The sequence below is a fragment of the Drosophila montana genome, unplaced genomic scaffold (genome assembly GCF_035044405.1).
Source record: "Drosophila montana isolate Dmon_TW-CO22-7 unplaced genomic scaffold, ASM3504440v1 contig_3068_1, whole genome shotgun sequence".
Classification (NCBI taxonomy): Eukaryota; Metazoa; Arthropoda; class Insecta; order Diptera; family Drosophilidae; genus Drosophila; species Drosophila montana.
Genome location: NW_026997944.1, coordinates 31,229 through 47,885, shown reverse-complemented (window position 1 = coordinate 47,885; position 16,657 = coordinate 31,229). Strand labels below are relative to the sequence as shown.

The 16,657-nt window shown below is 37.8% G+C and overlaps 2 protein-coding genes across 2 annotated transcripts; one reads left to right on the top strand and one right to left on the bottom strand.

Moving 5' to 3' along the window:
- Positions 1–10,158: 10,158 nt before the first annotated feature.
- On the bottom strand, positions 10,159–12,808 carry Mcm5 (Minichromosome maintenance 5). Its single transcript, XM_064685494.1, has 4 exons — positions 12,575–12,808; positions 11,407–12,517; positions 10,430–11,251; positions 10,159–10,364 (listed from the first exon to the last, which is right to left on the bottom strand). Exons 1-4 carry the CDS (start codon positions 12,727–12,729, stop codon positions 10,248–10,250), a joined length of 2,205 nt encoding a protein of 734 aa, XP_064541564.1. The 5' UTR covers positions 12,730–12,808; the 3' UTR covers positions 10,159–10,247.
- A 1,066-nt stretch (positions 12,809–13,874) lies between these two features.
- Positions 13,875–15,846, top strand: Art1 (arginine methyltransferase 1). The gene is made up of 4 exons (XM_064685495.1): positions 13,875–14,017; positions 14,070–14,381; positions 14,650–14,879; positions 14,938–15,846. The coding sequence occupies exons 1-4, from the start codon at positions 14,015–14,017 to the stop codon at positions 15,557–15,559; spliced, it is 1,167 nt and encodes a 388-aa protein (XP_064541565.1). The 5' UTR covers positions 13,875–14,014; the 3' UTR covers positions 15,560–15,846.
- The last annotated feature ends 811 nt before the right edge of the window (positions 15,847–16,657 follow it).

The following is a 16,657-nucleotide window of genomic DNA, read 5'->3' as shown; positions in this document are numbered from 1 at the left end:
AGCACCTCCGACCCCATAAAGTATATATATTCTTGATCAGCATAAATAGGCGAGTCGATCTGTCTGTCTGTCTGTCCGTATGTATGAACGCAAGGATCTCAGAACCTATAAGAGCTAGAGACTTTGAAATTTGGAACGTAGGACCTCCTAGTGCCCACGCAGTACAGGTTTGTTTCCGATAATCGATATCTTGCTACGTTTCCAAGTAATCGATACAAATCGATATTGAAATCTTGTTCTTCGAGCAAATCTCGTAAATTATAAGAGGTAGAGTCACCTCACTGGACATGTAGCTTCTAGAATAGCATATACATATCAAGTACCTATCGTTTTATAGCTATCGCCATCTCCCTGCTACCACCACATAGCCATAAATCAAGTAAGAAAACCAATTTGTATTGCCCATCAAGATCGGTTAAAAAACCCAGAAGTGATTAAAGAACAAGTAAGAGATCTTGATGAACTTTTCTACATCTTATTGTACTATAGAATATTCGTGTATTATCAAAAAGTCAATTTCATTTAAATTGTGGTTTATAGTGGTGGGCAGTGAAATTGGTGTTTTTACTTGATTTATACCTAAGGTAGTAGCGGGGAGGTGATGATAGCTATAAAATGAAAGATACTTGACATATATATACTAATAGCGGGTATAGCCCAGCCTTGCCCGTGGCACGTGTAAAGTAAATGTTCTCAAAAAGCTATGAAAATGATTTTGAAATTGATCGGATGGTCAACAAACAACTTTCATACAAATGATTTCCGCCAATTTACCACTGTTGCGGGTGAAGTTTCCCAAATCGCTTAAACACGTTTTCATAAAATTCTTATCCAAAGCTTTGAAAATAAGTTTGAAGCAAATCGGACAAAACTTAAAACTTCACGCAAAAAATCTTTGAATCTCATTTCTACCGAAGAAGTTTCAAATCTCAAATGAATTTTCATATAGATGTTTGGAAATGAATTTGAGGGCGAGACGTCACCCACCACGTTTTTGACCCTCATCCACCAAGGAGGGATGAATTTCCCAAAAAGTGCGAAAAGTTCCCAAAACCCTCTCGTAACGTGCACCTACATATCATAACGTACCACAGTGAAAATTTCAGCTTCTTAGCTCGTACGGCTTGAGCTGTGCGTTGATCACAAATCAGAGAATCCAGAAGCTACATGTCAAGTTTGGTGACTGTAGCTCTCATTATTTACTAAAATTGCTAAGAAACAGGATTTCGATATCGATTTTTATCGATTGCTTGGAAACGGAGTAAGTTATCGATTATCGGAAAAAACGTACTGCGCATGGACTAGGAGGACCTACAGCTAACATCCAGCCATGTCCGGTTGTCCGTCCGTAAGAATGATCGCAAAAATCTTGGAACCTATAAGAGCTAGAGAGCTGAATTTTTGAACGTAGGTCTTCCTAGTACCCGCGCAGTAAGAGTTTTTTTCCGATAATCGATAACTTACCCCGTTTCCAAGCAATATATAAAAATTGATATTAAAATCCCGCTTTAGATCAAATCTCTTTAGTTTTAAGAGCTAGAGTCACCAAACAAGTATCTTTCATTTTATACCTATCGTCACCCACCCGCCACCACTCCAAAGCTACAAATCAAACAAATAAATCAAATTGAACTACCCACTAATTGAGGTCATAATTTTAATGCAATTGTATTTTGGAGTACATACCAATATAGTATTACACAATAAGATCTACTGTTGAAAATTTCAAGTTCGGTTAAGAAACTCAGAAGTAATCAAAGGAAGTGTCTGCTTATATTTATTGACAGTGTTTTCGGAAGCTGGCGCATTTTTGTTAACACACATTCATGTGCTTCTTTATTTAATATTATCAACAGCGTTGCAATTGCAATTTTATTTTATTCTGTGCTGCCATGCAGATAATATGGCATTAAGCAAGTTACCAACAAATAAGCTCACACAGTTCCAAATAAGAACAACAGGAAGCATTGCAACACCTCATAAGAAGTGCATCAAAATGCTGATTTAGTGTCTGCCCCATTTCCTGCACGCGCCGATCGGCAACTGCAAAATTTCCAAGAAGAATTGCCCAACGGACCAACCTCATCGCCAGCGACGACGCTGCCAACGCCGCTGCCGTTAAGCCACAGGATTACTAGGAATATATTTGATTTAATTTCCCTCGGTAGGTCTCGAACTCGCAGCAGACCGCACTACCTGCCGCTGCCTATACCCAACAGCCACACCAATTATTAATTCTTAATGAGAAAACAATTAAAATAGCAGCATAGAAATCAATTCAATCGCAAGTGCAATGCTGTTGATAGAATTCAAAGAAGACGCGCATGAATTTGTGTAAATGTATATTTCGATATCGATTTTTAACGATTACTTGGAAACAGGGAAAGTTATCGATTATCGGAAACAAACTCGCTCTGCGCATGGACCAGGAGGACCTAAAGCTAAGATTTCAAGTCTCTAGCTCTTTTAGGTTCTGAGATCCTTGCGTTCATACATACGGACAGACGGACGGACATGGCTAGATCAATTCGGCTATTGATGCTGATCAAGAATATATATACTTTATGGGGTCGGAGATGCTTCCTTCTGCCTGTTACATACATTTGCACAAATACAATATACCCTGTTTACCCATTTTTAATGGGTTCAGGGTATAAAAATGGGTCGCTATTCAAATGAGCTAAAAATGTTGTACGTTTTTACGCAAGTTAATCAGAAGCGCCTATTAAAACTGTGGCGCATTCCCAAATAAGAAAATTTTTTTCCTGTTTTCGATAACTTGTTTCCGATATTCGAAAACTTGTCCCGTTTCCAAGTAATCGATAAAAATCGATATTGAAATCCTGTTTTTTGAGCATTTTTCGCAAATAATATGAGCTAGAGTCACCAAACTTGACATGTAGCACCTAGAATAGTATATATATATCAAGTATCTTTCATTTTATACCTATCGCCATCTCCCCGCTACCACCACGAAGCTATAAATCAAGTTAATTATCCAGCTTGTATTGCCCATCAATTTAAGCCACAATTTATATGCAATTGAATTTTTGAGAATACACAAATATCCTCTTTTCTATTCTACAATAAGCTAAACTGTCGAAAATTTCATTAAGATCGGTAAAGAAACACAAAAGTTATGTGCGCACGTGTGTCATGCGTGTTTGCTTTGAATTCTATCAACAGCATTGCAATTGCGATTGTATTGTTTTATGTGCTGCTATTTTAAATGGTTTTTTCTCATTAAAGCGCAATTATTGGCCCTTGAGTAGAGGCAGCGGTAAGTGGTGCGGTTAGTTGCAAGTTCGAACCCTGCCAAAGGAAGAATTTTTTTTTTTATTTTCATTTTTCTTTATTACTACTAAATCAAACGAGCGGATAGCGCGAACTGCATTTGGTGTTGGAAGAAGAGGGTTTAGGGTATTTCCTAGTCGGGAGCTCCCGACTAGAACCTCTTACTTGTTTTTTTTTTGCTGGTGTGGCTGTTGCGTAGAGGCGGCATCAAGTAATGCGGTCAGTTGCGAGTTCAAACCCCTGCTAAGGGAACTTTTTTTTTAATTTATCTTTATTATTACTAAAGCAAACGAGTGCGTAGCGCGAGCTGCATTTGATGTATACAAGAATAAGAGGGTTCAGGGTATCCCCTAGTAGGGAGCTCCCGACTAGAACCTCTTACTTGTTCATCTTCACTTTTCGTTCAGTTTCGAAAGCGATAAGTACACTAACTTGAAGAATTTCATTTGTTTGGGTTCATATTATTTAAATTAACCAAAAGTGGGACGTGCAAAACCATTAAACAATGAGGAAACAGGCAAAATCAAAGCTTTCAAGGAGTGCGGCCTTTCTATACATGAAATTGGAATAAAAATTAACAGATGTCAAAAAAGTCAAAGGCAATTCTGTACGGAATCCACATGGCTATGGAAATTAAATGAAGTTTTGATGTGTGCATCTAACTCGCATGGCTTTGCTGCTATATTAAAGGAAAAATCGAGTTTTATTGCCAGTGTTTCTACAGTTAAACGGTTTATTTGGAAGGCAGGACACCTAAAACCTTAAAAACTAAAAACAAGTAAGTGGTTCTAGTCGGGCGCTCCCGACTAGGGGATACCGTGAACCCTCTTCTTCCAACAGGCGATAGCTAAAAACAAAAAGATACTTGATATATGTATATATACTATTCTAGAAGCTACATGTCAAGTTTGGTGACTCTAGTTCTTATTGTTCACCAAAATTGCTCAAAAAACAGTATTTCGATATCGATTTTATCGATTACTTGGAAACGGGGCAAGTTATCGAATATCGGTAACAAACTCGATCTGCGAGGGGACTAGGAGGTCCTACAGCTAAAACAGAACAGCTGAACCCATCAAAAATGGGTAAAATGGGTATTATGTATTTGTGCAAATGTATGTAACAGGCAGAAGGAAGCATCTGCGAACCCATTAAGTATAAATATTCTTAATTAGCATCAATAGCCGAGTCGATCTAACTATGTCCGTCTGTCTGTCCGTCCGTCCTACTGTCCGTCCGTCCGTATGTATGAACGTAAGGATCTCAGAACCTATAAGAGCTAGAGACTTGAAAGCTGTAGGTCCTCAGGTCAACCTCAGTACACAACATGCGTTCATATGTGAATACAAATTTGGGATAGGTCGTGCATAATCAGCGCTAGAAAATTAACAAAATTTATTTCTTAGCCAGCCAAAGCTAGAGCAGTGAATAACAACACATTAATACATACTCTGATGTAGCTATGCATGCCTAATTCACACATACAAACATAGGTGCTTGCACGCCATTGGCTGAGACAAGAACTTCTCTCGAGCATACACTGTCCAAAAACAAAAGTAAAATCAATCTATGTGTGCTATTTTCTTAACATAGTTATTGCAGATGATGCGCTTTGTAAAAAAATTATTTTGTTCTTAAATTGTACTGTAAAATAAATCGTTAGTATCTAGGGTACTGTATCATTTAAATAAGCATGCAATTCATGGATAAAGCAGAAGTACTTTGCGTCGATCGTAAGTTTAAAAGTTTTCGGTCAATGTACTTCGAAAACGAAGCGACACAAAGCTCCTTCGACCAGCTTTGCTGAAGGCAGGCTGGCGACTAACTCCGTTGCTCGTGTCAGCGCATCAGCAAGCTGCGACTTCGGCATTCGTTCGTCTGAACGAACAGCCGTCGGCAGGCATGTCGTGCAAAGCCTCAAAGACCAGATGAAACGCCAGCCTAGAAATTTTGCGTCGCATGCAAATGTATGGGCGTTACTCATCGTAGTGTTTAGGGTATCTCCTAGTCGGGAGCTCCCGACTAGTACCTCTTGCTTGTTTAAATATTGTTTTCAGTAAACTATCGTTTTTATTTTCTGTTATTTGGTGAATATTTAATTATAATTAAAAAAAAAATTAAATGAAACTTGAAAGCTATTTTTTTATAGAAAAATATTGAAAATATTGAAATATATAGAGGTGCTTTCAAGTGAGCGGCAGTGTATGCCTCGAAAAAGCATTAGACACCTTTGTAAAAGGATTGAAAGGATATTTACCACGGATCCTCGGAATAAAGGAACCAGTAGATCTTCCTTCGGCTCTTCCCTATTCCCAAACGCCAGAAAACCAAATAAAAATTTATAGAGGTGCTTTCAAGTGAGCGGCAGTGTATGCCTCGAAAAAGCATTAGACACCTTTGTAAAAGGATTGAAAGGATATTTACCACGGATCCTCGGAATAAAGGAACCAGTAGATCTTCCTTCGGCTCTTCCCTATTCCCAAACGCCAGAAAACCAAATAAAAATTTACCACCACCTGTACTGCCACCCCGAACTGCTCAGCCTTCTTTCACCTAAAATTTTATGGGCACCACCTTCAAGTTTCAGGCCCCAACTCTCAGTTCGGACACCTTGGCCGACCAACACAGACTGTGAACCGCATGCGTAAAGCAATACGGGACCGGGACCGGGACCGGGACAAGTACACGTGCTGCCTAGACCTTTGGCACCAAAACCCCAACCACGTCCTGAACCAATGGAAGTGGACCCAAGCATCCGCACAAGGATGGTTAATTACATGAACAGACCCAATTTCGAAGCAGGGAAAATACCTTCACCACTAACGAACCCCTTTACAAAAAACGGAGAAATTTTAACATAAAAACAGGAGAAGACGTTCCCGAGACCGAAAACAGTGACTGCTGAGTGACAGTGATTGCTTGGTTCTAAACTACACCCGACAAGTAGAATAAGCACATGCCGAACAGCACAACCAGTACGAACATTCAGACATCAACTTTTTAGAATAAATAGCTTCTCTTTTTTTTTGTAGAATATAAGATGGGGAGCGGAAAATTACTTAAAATATTGATAGATACAGGATCAAATAGAAATTATGTCCAACCCAATTACGTGTACGAACCTATTCCAAACGAAAACCAATTTGAAGCCGTCACAGTCGGCGGAAACATTAAAATCACACACCACATCTTCGCTTACCTTTTTAATAAAAAATATATGAGGGTAAAATTCGTTATTTTATCCACACTAAAACATTTGACGCCATATTAAGCAACGATAGCCTAAAAAGTCAGGTCAGGTCGAAAGGTTTCATTCAACGCTATCAGATATTATGAGATGCAATAAGAAACAAGTAAGAGGTTCTAGTCGGGAGCTCCCGACTAGGGAATACCTTGAACCCTCTTATTCCAACACCACATACAGCACGCGCTACGCGCTCGTTTGCTTTAGTAATAATAAAGACAAATTTAAAAAAAGAAAATTGTTTCCACAGTAGGGTTCGAACTCGCAACATACCGCGCTACCTGCCGCTGCCTCTTCCCAACAGCCACAACAATAATTGAATCTTAATGAGTAAAAAACGAATTAAAATAGCAGCACAGCAAAACAATACAATCGCAATTGCAATGCTGTTGATAGAATTCGCAGACGCGCATGAATGTGTGTGTGTACATGTATTCAGAAATTCTTGAAATTTGCGCTTGCTTCCGCTGATACAAGGAAAGTCAAAACATATTTTCTTTAATAATTGTGTTTCTTAACCGATCTAATCGAAATTTTCGATAGTAAGTCTCATTGTTATAGAATATTTGTGTATTCTCAAAAAGTCAATTGCATATAAATTGTGGCTTAAATTAGTGGGCAATACAAGTTGGATTATTAACTTGATTTATAGCTATGAGGTAGTGGCGGGGAGCTGGTGATAGCTATAAAATGAAAGATACTTGATATATATTCTAGAAGCTACATGTCAAGTTTGGTGACTCTAGGGTTATTATTTGCCAAAATTGCTCAAAAAACAGAATTTCGATATCGATTTTTATCGATTACTTGGAAACGGGGCAAGTTATCGAATATCGGAAACAAACTCGATCTGCGCATGGACTAGGAAGACCTATAGTTAAAATCAAGTCTCTTGCGTTCAAACATACATACGGAAAGATGGACGGACGGACAGACAGACAGACAGACGGACATGGCTAAATCGACTCGGCTGTTGATGCTGATCAAGAATGTATATACTTTATGGGGTCGGAGATGCTTCCTTCTGCCTGTTAAATACATTTGCACAAATACATAAATCCCTTTTTACCCATTTTCAATGGGTTCAGGCTATAAACACTTAGAATTCAACGAACTATTTCATTGTAATAAAACAATTTATTGCCTAAACGACATTTGTAAAAGATATCATAATATTACAATTTTTAATAGATCAAAAATTGTAAGCTCTGCCACAATGTGTGTTCTCTAACTAGGCTTTTACCATTTAATTTTCATAATTGTATATATTTTATTGAATAATTAGGAAGACACTCGTTTTGTCAACCACAAATAAATAAATAAAAAAATAAACAACTAACTGAATACCTAAGTTATTCAGTGGAGGACAAGCGCTGTGCGCCGCTGTCGACTTGGTGAACGACTTCAACGGCACATTTAAATTGCGAGACACGCGTAAGGTAGCACCTACATGATACATTTCTGGAATGAAACCTTGTTCATCAACAAACAAGAGTTTAGCAATATAGAGGTCACAGTCATGACATCAGGAAATCCCACAATACAGATAACACCAATGGAAAGCAAACGAATTAAGATTCTTTCTCTAGAAGCGCTTGAAGAGTTGCATATCAACAAATTAGAGGCTCTAGTCGGGAGTACCCGACTAGGAGATCCCCTGAACCCTCTTCTACCAACACCAAATGCAGATCGCGCTACAAGCTCGTTTGCCTTATCAGTAAAAAAATAATCTGACAAAAAATTAATTTTTTTCCTTCCATAGGACTCGAACTCGTAATATACAGCACTACTTGCAACCGCCTCCACTCAAGCCACACACCAATATTTGAGTCTTAATGAAAAAAAAACGTGAAGACACGCAGGAATGTATGTGTGTATATGTATACAGAAATTCTTTAAATTTGCGCATGCTGCCCCAAACTCGTGGCCAGCCAAAACACGTCTTTATTAATAACTTTTGTGTTTCTTAACCGGTCTTGATGAAATTTTCTACAGTACCTATATCTTATTGTGCTATAAGATATTTGTATATTCTCAAAAAGTCAATTGCATTTAAATTGTGGCTCAAATTGGTGGGCAATACAGGTTGGTTTATTATCTTGATTTATAGCTATGTGGTGGTAGCGGGGAGATGGCGATAGCTATAAAATGAAAGATACTTGAGATATATATACTATTCTAGAAGCTAAATGTCAAGTTTGCGGACTCTAGCTCAAAAAAACCTAAGGGAATTTCTCAAAAAATAGGATTTCGATATCGATTTGTATCGATTACTTGGAAACGGGGCAAATTATCGACTATCGGAAACAAACTCGTACTGTGCGGGCACTAGGAGCACCTTCAAGTCTCTTGCTCTTATAGGTTCTGAGAACCTTGCGTTCATATATACGGGCGGACGGACACACGGATATGGAGATGCTTCCTTCTGCCTTTTACATACATTTGCACAAATACATTATACCCCTTTTTACCAATTTTTAATGAATTCAGGGTATAAAAACCAGGTAGTGTGCTCTAGTTGGGGTTGAGGGTTGAGCTTCATTAAGAAACATCTTAGATTCTTCTTTACGTCAAACATTAATATTTGATCTAGATTTCGTTAAAGCAAATGTAAATCAGTTTTCGGGACGAGCATTTTCCTCACTGGTTTGATTTCGTGAACAGTCGGAACAGCTAATTAACTGGCGCAAAACTAAACAAAGGCGTGACTACGACTATTCAAAATAATTGTCTGCTTGCAGATTATGTATTTTTTTTAATAAGCTACGAATTTTCCAGCTTCTTTTCTATCACCATCTTCCTTAACTTTTTTCATGCATTAAATAAATAATTACTGCATTGGTAACACTTTCTGGGCACACTCCAAATTTTGAATGCAGTAGCTTTCAACAGGTGATCTACAAAATTTAAATCAGTTTCAGGAATTTGTTATACAATTTTTTTTTGTTTTTGAAGAGAATGAGGGAGGTATCCAAAATTTTTTAAATATGAACATATATACTATATGCGAACCTACATTCCAAATTTGCTGTATCTAGCTCATATGAGCTTCGATTTACGCTTAAAAAAACTAAACTAGAATATATTTCAGATTCCAAGCCTTTAGTTTTTGCATTTTCATAAATCCACGAATTCACACAATTGACTAAGAATATATGTACATTTAATGGGGTCGGATATGAATCCTTCCGACTGTCACACCCATTTGCAGAGTAAAATTATACATTTTTTTAACCGTTCTCAATGGGTTCAGGGTATATCTTACTCCGATTAAATAAATAGTAAATTTAGGTAAAATCCGCTATATAATTCACCAATACACAAGAGAGAGGTTTTAATGGTCCTCATTTTATTGAACATCTACATCTATTTTAATCACAGCAATGATTTTGGCTGCAAACAGGGTTTAAAACATTTTGGAAATTCGAATTTTTACCAATGTTATTATAATGTTCGTGAAATACCTAGTCATCCTGATATACTTATTAAAAGTTCAGCATAATTTAATCAAGGGTGAAAATTTAAGAGATTGAGGATATAATTATAATACAAAAATTACCCGCTGAAATTAAAATGTCCAATTTATTGAGTATACCTGGTATTAATTTCTTTTAAAAATGTTATTTGTTGATAAGAATATTTTTTTAATAAGTTGATTAAAAATTTTTATTTTGTTTCAATATTAATAATATGAAAGATTTGTATTTGTTCAGCAAATGCGATACAGCATCTTGCGTTGCATTCTATGTTGAAGCTCTCCGCGGCGAATCATCGTATGAATGACTTTCATTACAGTTCGCTCCTCGTATTTTTGACGCAAGAAATCCTAAAATGCAAAAAATATATTTGATAAATTGATATTTTATGGTGTACTGCTGTACTGCTAATTACCTGCATAATATTTTGTTCAGAAACTTGCGATCCGATAGCAAAGCGCCTTTTAAGTTGCTTTTCTATGCGGTTTAAAGTTTCCTGGTCTTCCTCAGTGGTAAAACCCTCAGCACCAGCCAGGCTGCCTGTCATGGCAGCATCAAGAGTAGACACTTGAAACAGACGAAGCGCTTCATTTACATGGTCATCCATAACAAATGGAAGTAAACGCATTTTCGCCAATGACTCAGAAATACGAATGACAGCTTCCAACTGACGCACTGTAATTGGAATACAATGACGTTTATCTGCCGACTTTTCCTGCTGGCCAGCACCACATCGCATCAAAACGTAACGGCTTTTAAGTTTTTCACCAGCAGCTTCGCTTAGACGCGGACCGCAACGAGTGCGACAATAATGGATGTACTTTTTAAACATAGGCAAAGAAATTTCACCTTCTTCTGGCTCAAAGGGCGCCGACTTGTTTGAGCTCAGATGAACGTTTATTATGTGCTTGGCTAAAGTGATGTCTCGAGTCTCGTCGTGCACATCTTTTACAATAAAGATCATGTCAAAACGTGAAAGAATTGTCGGCATGAAGTCAATGTTCTCTTCGCCCTTTGTATCATCCCAACGACCGAATATAGAGTTGGCAGCTGCAAGCACTGAGCAACGGGAGTTCAATGTGGTTGTAATACCAGCTTTCGCAATCGAAATCGTTTGCTGCTCCATGGCTTCATGAATGGCAACACGGTCGTCCTCACGCATTTTGTCGAATTCATCAATGCAAACTACGCCACCATCAGCTAGAACCATAGCTCCACCTTCCATAACGAAATTACGCTGAGGGTGAAAGAATAATCTTGAATGATTATTTACTACAGTTGAGATTGAGTATATAAGTATTAATATCTATTATGGTAATTAGTAGCTGATTACAAAGTATGTAAATATGTTTATATTTAATTTTAATATAAATCATATGTACTAATACTCACAGTGTGCGGATCCTTCATAACAGATGCCGTAAGACCAGCTGCGCTTGAGCCCTTTCCAGAAGTGTATACCCCAATGGGGGCTACTTTTTCAACAAACTTAAGAAGCTGCGACTTAGCGGTACCTGGATCGCCCAAAAGTAACACATTAATATCGCCTCGACGACAAAGTCCGTCTGGGAGACGTTTTCGTGAGCCCCCAAATAACATGCAAGTTATTGCCTTCTTAATGTCGTCGGAACCAAATATGCTCGGTGCCAAGGATTTTGAAAGACGATCATAAATATCTGATGAAGCGGCAATACGCCGGAAGTTCTCCTCCTCTTCATTGGATATGTTAGTATAACGCGAAACAGCGCCTGCTCCTTCTGCATCAACGGTTATGCCAACCACGCGCATATATGGCGCACGCACTCCGAGAACAGCCTTTTCGCGACCATCTTGTCGCGACGGCTTACCAATCTTACGTATTGAATAAATGCCTTGTATAAGCACTCGATTGCCGGGAACAACACGTTCGCAAAGTGAACGATCACAAAACAATTGCAAATGGCGTGGAATCTCTCCTTGCGGCACGAAATCTGGCAGCTCTTGAAGCTTGAGAGTTTGAAAATCAACGCACTTACATTTGTCCGGCATTATGAAGAAGGGATCCAAAGGACATTTGGGCCTGCCGGCCTGTTCGGTAGTACACTTTCGTGGCAGAGCATACCCTTCAAGTCCAGGATTGACTTTCAGGTTCGGTATAACAGTACTACATGAACGACACATAATCGACATTCGCGTTGCCTTTGCCTGAATGCCTGAAGCGGCCACTATTATACCGGCAATTTTAACCAAACGCGATACACTATCTGATTTTAATTCACGTATATTTGTGGGATTCGCACTTGACATAAGCAATATTTGAACGTCGTGCATCTGCTCTTCATGCTCGGGACGGGGTGCTGTAATTTCATCAGCTACTTCACGCGCAGCCTCTTCAAAGATTTGCAAGTGCTCAGTAGGCTGTTTATTTAATTTGTCGGCAAGCGTTTCATCAAAACCCACCACATCCTCCATTTCAATCTCCAAAAAGTAGCGTCCATTAAGATAGTTACGCTTTAAATTGTCGCTATATAGATATAAAGCTTGATAATAATAATTTTCCAAAACATAAGGCGAAACTTACCGATATTTATAATAAAAATTGTCTTCATTAAAAGTACGAATGAATTCCTTGTATTTTTTTTTCACGGCTTGTAAGTTTATTTGGGCGCCATCTGGGGTTTGATCATTTCCAAAATTGTCTGAGAAAAATACGCCAGCGTCATCGAAGCCTTCCATTATGATAATGTACCAGTTCAAATATATAGATTACAAAAATTGATTACTTCCACAAACGCCGCCTTAAACACAATGTGAAACAAGAACTGGCCGCCAAAAATATGTATGCAATCGATATATTAAAACCGATTTAACAATATGGCACAGCATTGCTTTTCCGATATTTAATTTCATTAACAACAGTGGGCTTACTGCAATTAAATAAAATCGTAGTTCCAACATGATCACACATTAGTCTCAATTCGTTTAGATTTTACAAAATAATTAGAAAAATAATATTCGTCAAATCGTTGTTATATATATATATTGGGGCCCTAGCTCCAGACTTTATACATATATATATATATATATGTATAAAGTCTGGAGCTAGGGCCCCAAATTCAATGCATAGACTTCTTATAACCTCTACAATAAGAGCCAGAAAGTTGCGGCCACGCCAAAACCGCCTATGACAACTTTAAAGTCACTACCTTACAGCTAGTCTGAAAGTCACTAAGTTATTAATCAAAAAGACTATTTTCGATTGATTGACTCGGTAATTACGCTATGAGCCGATCATTGCGATGGCAGTTATACCAGACTGCATCCTTGTTATTTGTTTTTAACCTAGCTAAGAGAACGATAATTTGTCACGGAATGTGTGCGACGTAGAAGATGACAGCGACCTCATTACGACTACATATACTGTATTAACAGTCTTCGATAGCTTAAAAATAGCTCGCTTTTGTTAGTTATAATTGTTTGCCAACTAACTACATTTTATCCCACAGTTTTATTGTTTTTTTCACAAAATAAGTCAGTTTATTTACTGATTGCTTCCTTAAAAGATGGAGCCAAAAATATTTTGTCTTGCCGACTTCCGTTTCCACAAATCGCATAAATCGATATAATGTCGCAGTTTGTAAATTACTGCCTTACTTACAGGAACACTGCGCATCTATTTTACATATCTCTCTTAAAAATTAAATTGAACAAATAAGTATTGTTGTATATGTATATCACAAATAATATTTAGAAATAAAATCAAACTGCGTTTAGCATAGTGAGACTACTCCCATTAAATACTTATTTTTTAATAATTGAGCATTCTTATCGATATTTTCAGTAATTTTATAATTCATATCGTAAATTTAATTTTCAAATATCGATATGCACTCACCATCCCTAGTAGTGGACTGCTTGGTAGCACTTTTTCGCGTGTGTTTGGAGGGAAGCAGACTGGTATCTTATACATTGCTTAATTTCTTTCAGTTGTCGCAAGTCACGCCAAGTAAAATTAAAAAATATGGTAAGTATGTCTTATTGAGTTGCGGAATGATGACTGAATTGAATTTTTGCAGTCGTCAACAGATATAGCAATGGAGTCGAGTGTTGAGCTCGAGAGCGCGACCGCGACCGGCCTCATACCAATCGGAATTGCTAACTCGAACAATGTATTAAAAAAACTTACCCACGCCAACGCCAGTGGCGGTGGCACGGCATCTCCTAGCCCTGGCGATGCAAGTGGTAATGCAGACGAGATGACTTCGAGGGACTATTATTTCGACTCGTACGCTCATTTCGGCATCCACGAAGAAATGCTTAAAGACGAGGTCCGGACCGTCACATACCGTAACGCAATGTACCATAACAAGCATCTGTTCCAGGGAAAGGTAAACTATTTTAATTGGAGTATGACACAAGTTGGTATGTTGAGTAATTTACCAAAGAATAATGTACCAAAAATGGATGTTTTCCCTAATCCAATATTGATATTTTTTTTAAAGAAAAATACATATTTCTGGTTGTTCACCTTGCGAAAAACCAACAAGTTATTTGAATTGTTACAATTTTGCATATTAAATACAACATCCAACAGGTCTCATAACCACATTAAGAATGAAATAAATTTAGACGAGCTATACATTAAATTGTTTGCAGACTGTTTTAGATGTTGGATGCGGTACTGGAATACTATCCATGTTTGCTGCTAAGGCCGGAGCCGCCAAAGTTATTGCTGTTGACTGCTCCAATATAATAGAGTTTGCTCGACAAGTGATTATTGACAACAATTTGCAAGACGTAATTACAGTAGTCAAAGGGAAAATCGAGGAGATTGAACTTCCAAATGGTGTCGAAAAAGTGGACATTATTATTTCAGAATGGATGGGGTATGTGATTGTTAATAATAAACTAATATTAACTAAAATTACTCCATCAAAACTTTAGGTACTGCCTATTTTATGAGTCAATGTTGGACACGGTGTTGTATGCGCGTGATAGATGGCTAAAGCCGAATGGTATGATGTTTCCTGACAGGGGCACACTTTACATCACAGCTATTGAAGATCGCCAGTATAAAGACGAAAAAATTAATTGGTGGGATGATGTGTATGGCTTTGATATGAGTTGTATACGTAAGGTGGCGGTTACCGAACCACTCGTTGATGTTGTGGACCCAAAGCAAGTGGTTTCCACGGCGTGCATGGTAAAGGAGGTAGATTTGTACACAGTGCAAAAAGCCGATTTAAACTTCTCTTCAAAATTTAATCTTACTATCAAGCGTAATGATTTTGTGCAAGCTTTGGTCACATACTTTAACATTGAATTCACTAAGTGTCACAAACGTCTTGGATTCAGCACTTCCCCTGATTCCACATATACACATTGGAAGCAAACTGTCTTCTATTTGGATGATCACATAACTGCCAAGAAAAATGAAGAAATTAATGGAACGTTTCAAATGAAGCCAAATGAACGCAACAATCGAGACTTAGATTTTGTCATCGATATAAATTTCAAGGGCGAGTTATCTGAAATTCAAGAATCAAATACATACCGCATGCGCTAGAGTAACGCCATTTTACCAATGTGGCCTTAAGGCTACTTGCCTTCTTTAGACAGAGGGAATTTAATGATGACTAGACGTAAGATATAATCCAGTGCGAAATATGCAACGAATTTGTGTTGCGTCTTCAACTAAGTTTAAAGTGTACCTTTTTAGTATACATTATATTTTTACAAGTGTGCGCCTGTTTAAATTATGATTCAAGAATACTTCTAAGAAAATTGTACAGTGGCACATTAAGTCTCACATAAACAAAATAAAGTGTGCGCCAAGCACACAATTTTACTGGATTTTAAGCGCCTTCGCTGTTTAAATGTTTTAATTGCTTAAAGATAAATTGTGTGCATATTCATACCCTGAACCCATTTCGTTTGTATTTATAATGGCGTCGCTCTTGAAACGCTTGTGAGCTAGAGCCTTGAAACTTTGAACGTATATAGTTTGTGGAATCGGAGATGCTTCCTTTGGGCGGTTACATACATTTCCACAAAACATACCCACGATAAATTTGCTTACGCATCGTCTCATACCTTACAGAATAATTCAGTTTCGACGAAAAAAAATAGAAAGATACTTGATTTGTGTATACTATTCTAGAAGCTACATGTCATACTAGGTGACTCTTGTTCTTAAAACCAAAGATATTTGATCAAAAAACAGGACTTCGATATCGATTTTTATCGATTGCTTGAAAAAGGGACAAGTCATCATTATCAGAAACAAGCATACTGCGCGGGCACTAGGAGGACATACGTTCAAGTCACTAGCTCTTATGTTGACTAACTGACTAAATAGCGACAACACTCAGCCCAAGCCGTACAAGCTGACTAATTGGCAGTCAAGGCACAGCCCAAGCCGTATAAGCTGGGATTATGATATTTTTACTTTAGTTATCTTATGTGACAGAGGAGCACGCTGATTCGGGGCTCTCGCCATTTCCACTCGCAAGTGTGAACAAATCGCTTGAAACAGTTGCTTGCAATTTTTTGTTTGCCGTCATATCGAACTCACTTTCAAAGATCATTGTTCAAATTAATGTGAGAGGTATTTCCCACTTTTCAGAAATTCCACCCTGTGCAGGAAATTATTTAGGGAGAGTTG

Bases quoted from the DNA above. Each gene is read 5' to 3' on its own strand.
- Mcm5 (XM_064685494.1), bottom strand. From the start codon at position 12,729: ATGGAAGGCTTCGATGACGCTGGCGTATTTTTCTCAGACAATTTTGGA. The intron at 11,252-11,406 runs GTGAGTATTAGT...TTTCACCCTCAG, and splicing joins TTATGAAGGATCCGCACACT to CGTAATTTCGTTATGGAAGG. The intron at 10,365-10,429 runs GTAATTAGCAGT...TTTGCATTTTAG, and splicing joins CTGAACAAAATATTATGCAG to GATTTCTTGCGTCAAAAATA.
- Art1 (XM_064685495.1), top strand. The intron at 14,382-14,649 runs GTAAACTATTTT...AATTGTTTGCAG, and splicing joins AGCATCTGTTCCAGGGAAAG to ACTGTTTTAGATGTTGGATG. The intron at 14,880-14,937 runs GTATGTGATTGT...TCAAAACTTTAG, and splicing joins ATTATTTCAGAATGGATGGG to GTACTGCCTATTTTATGAGT.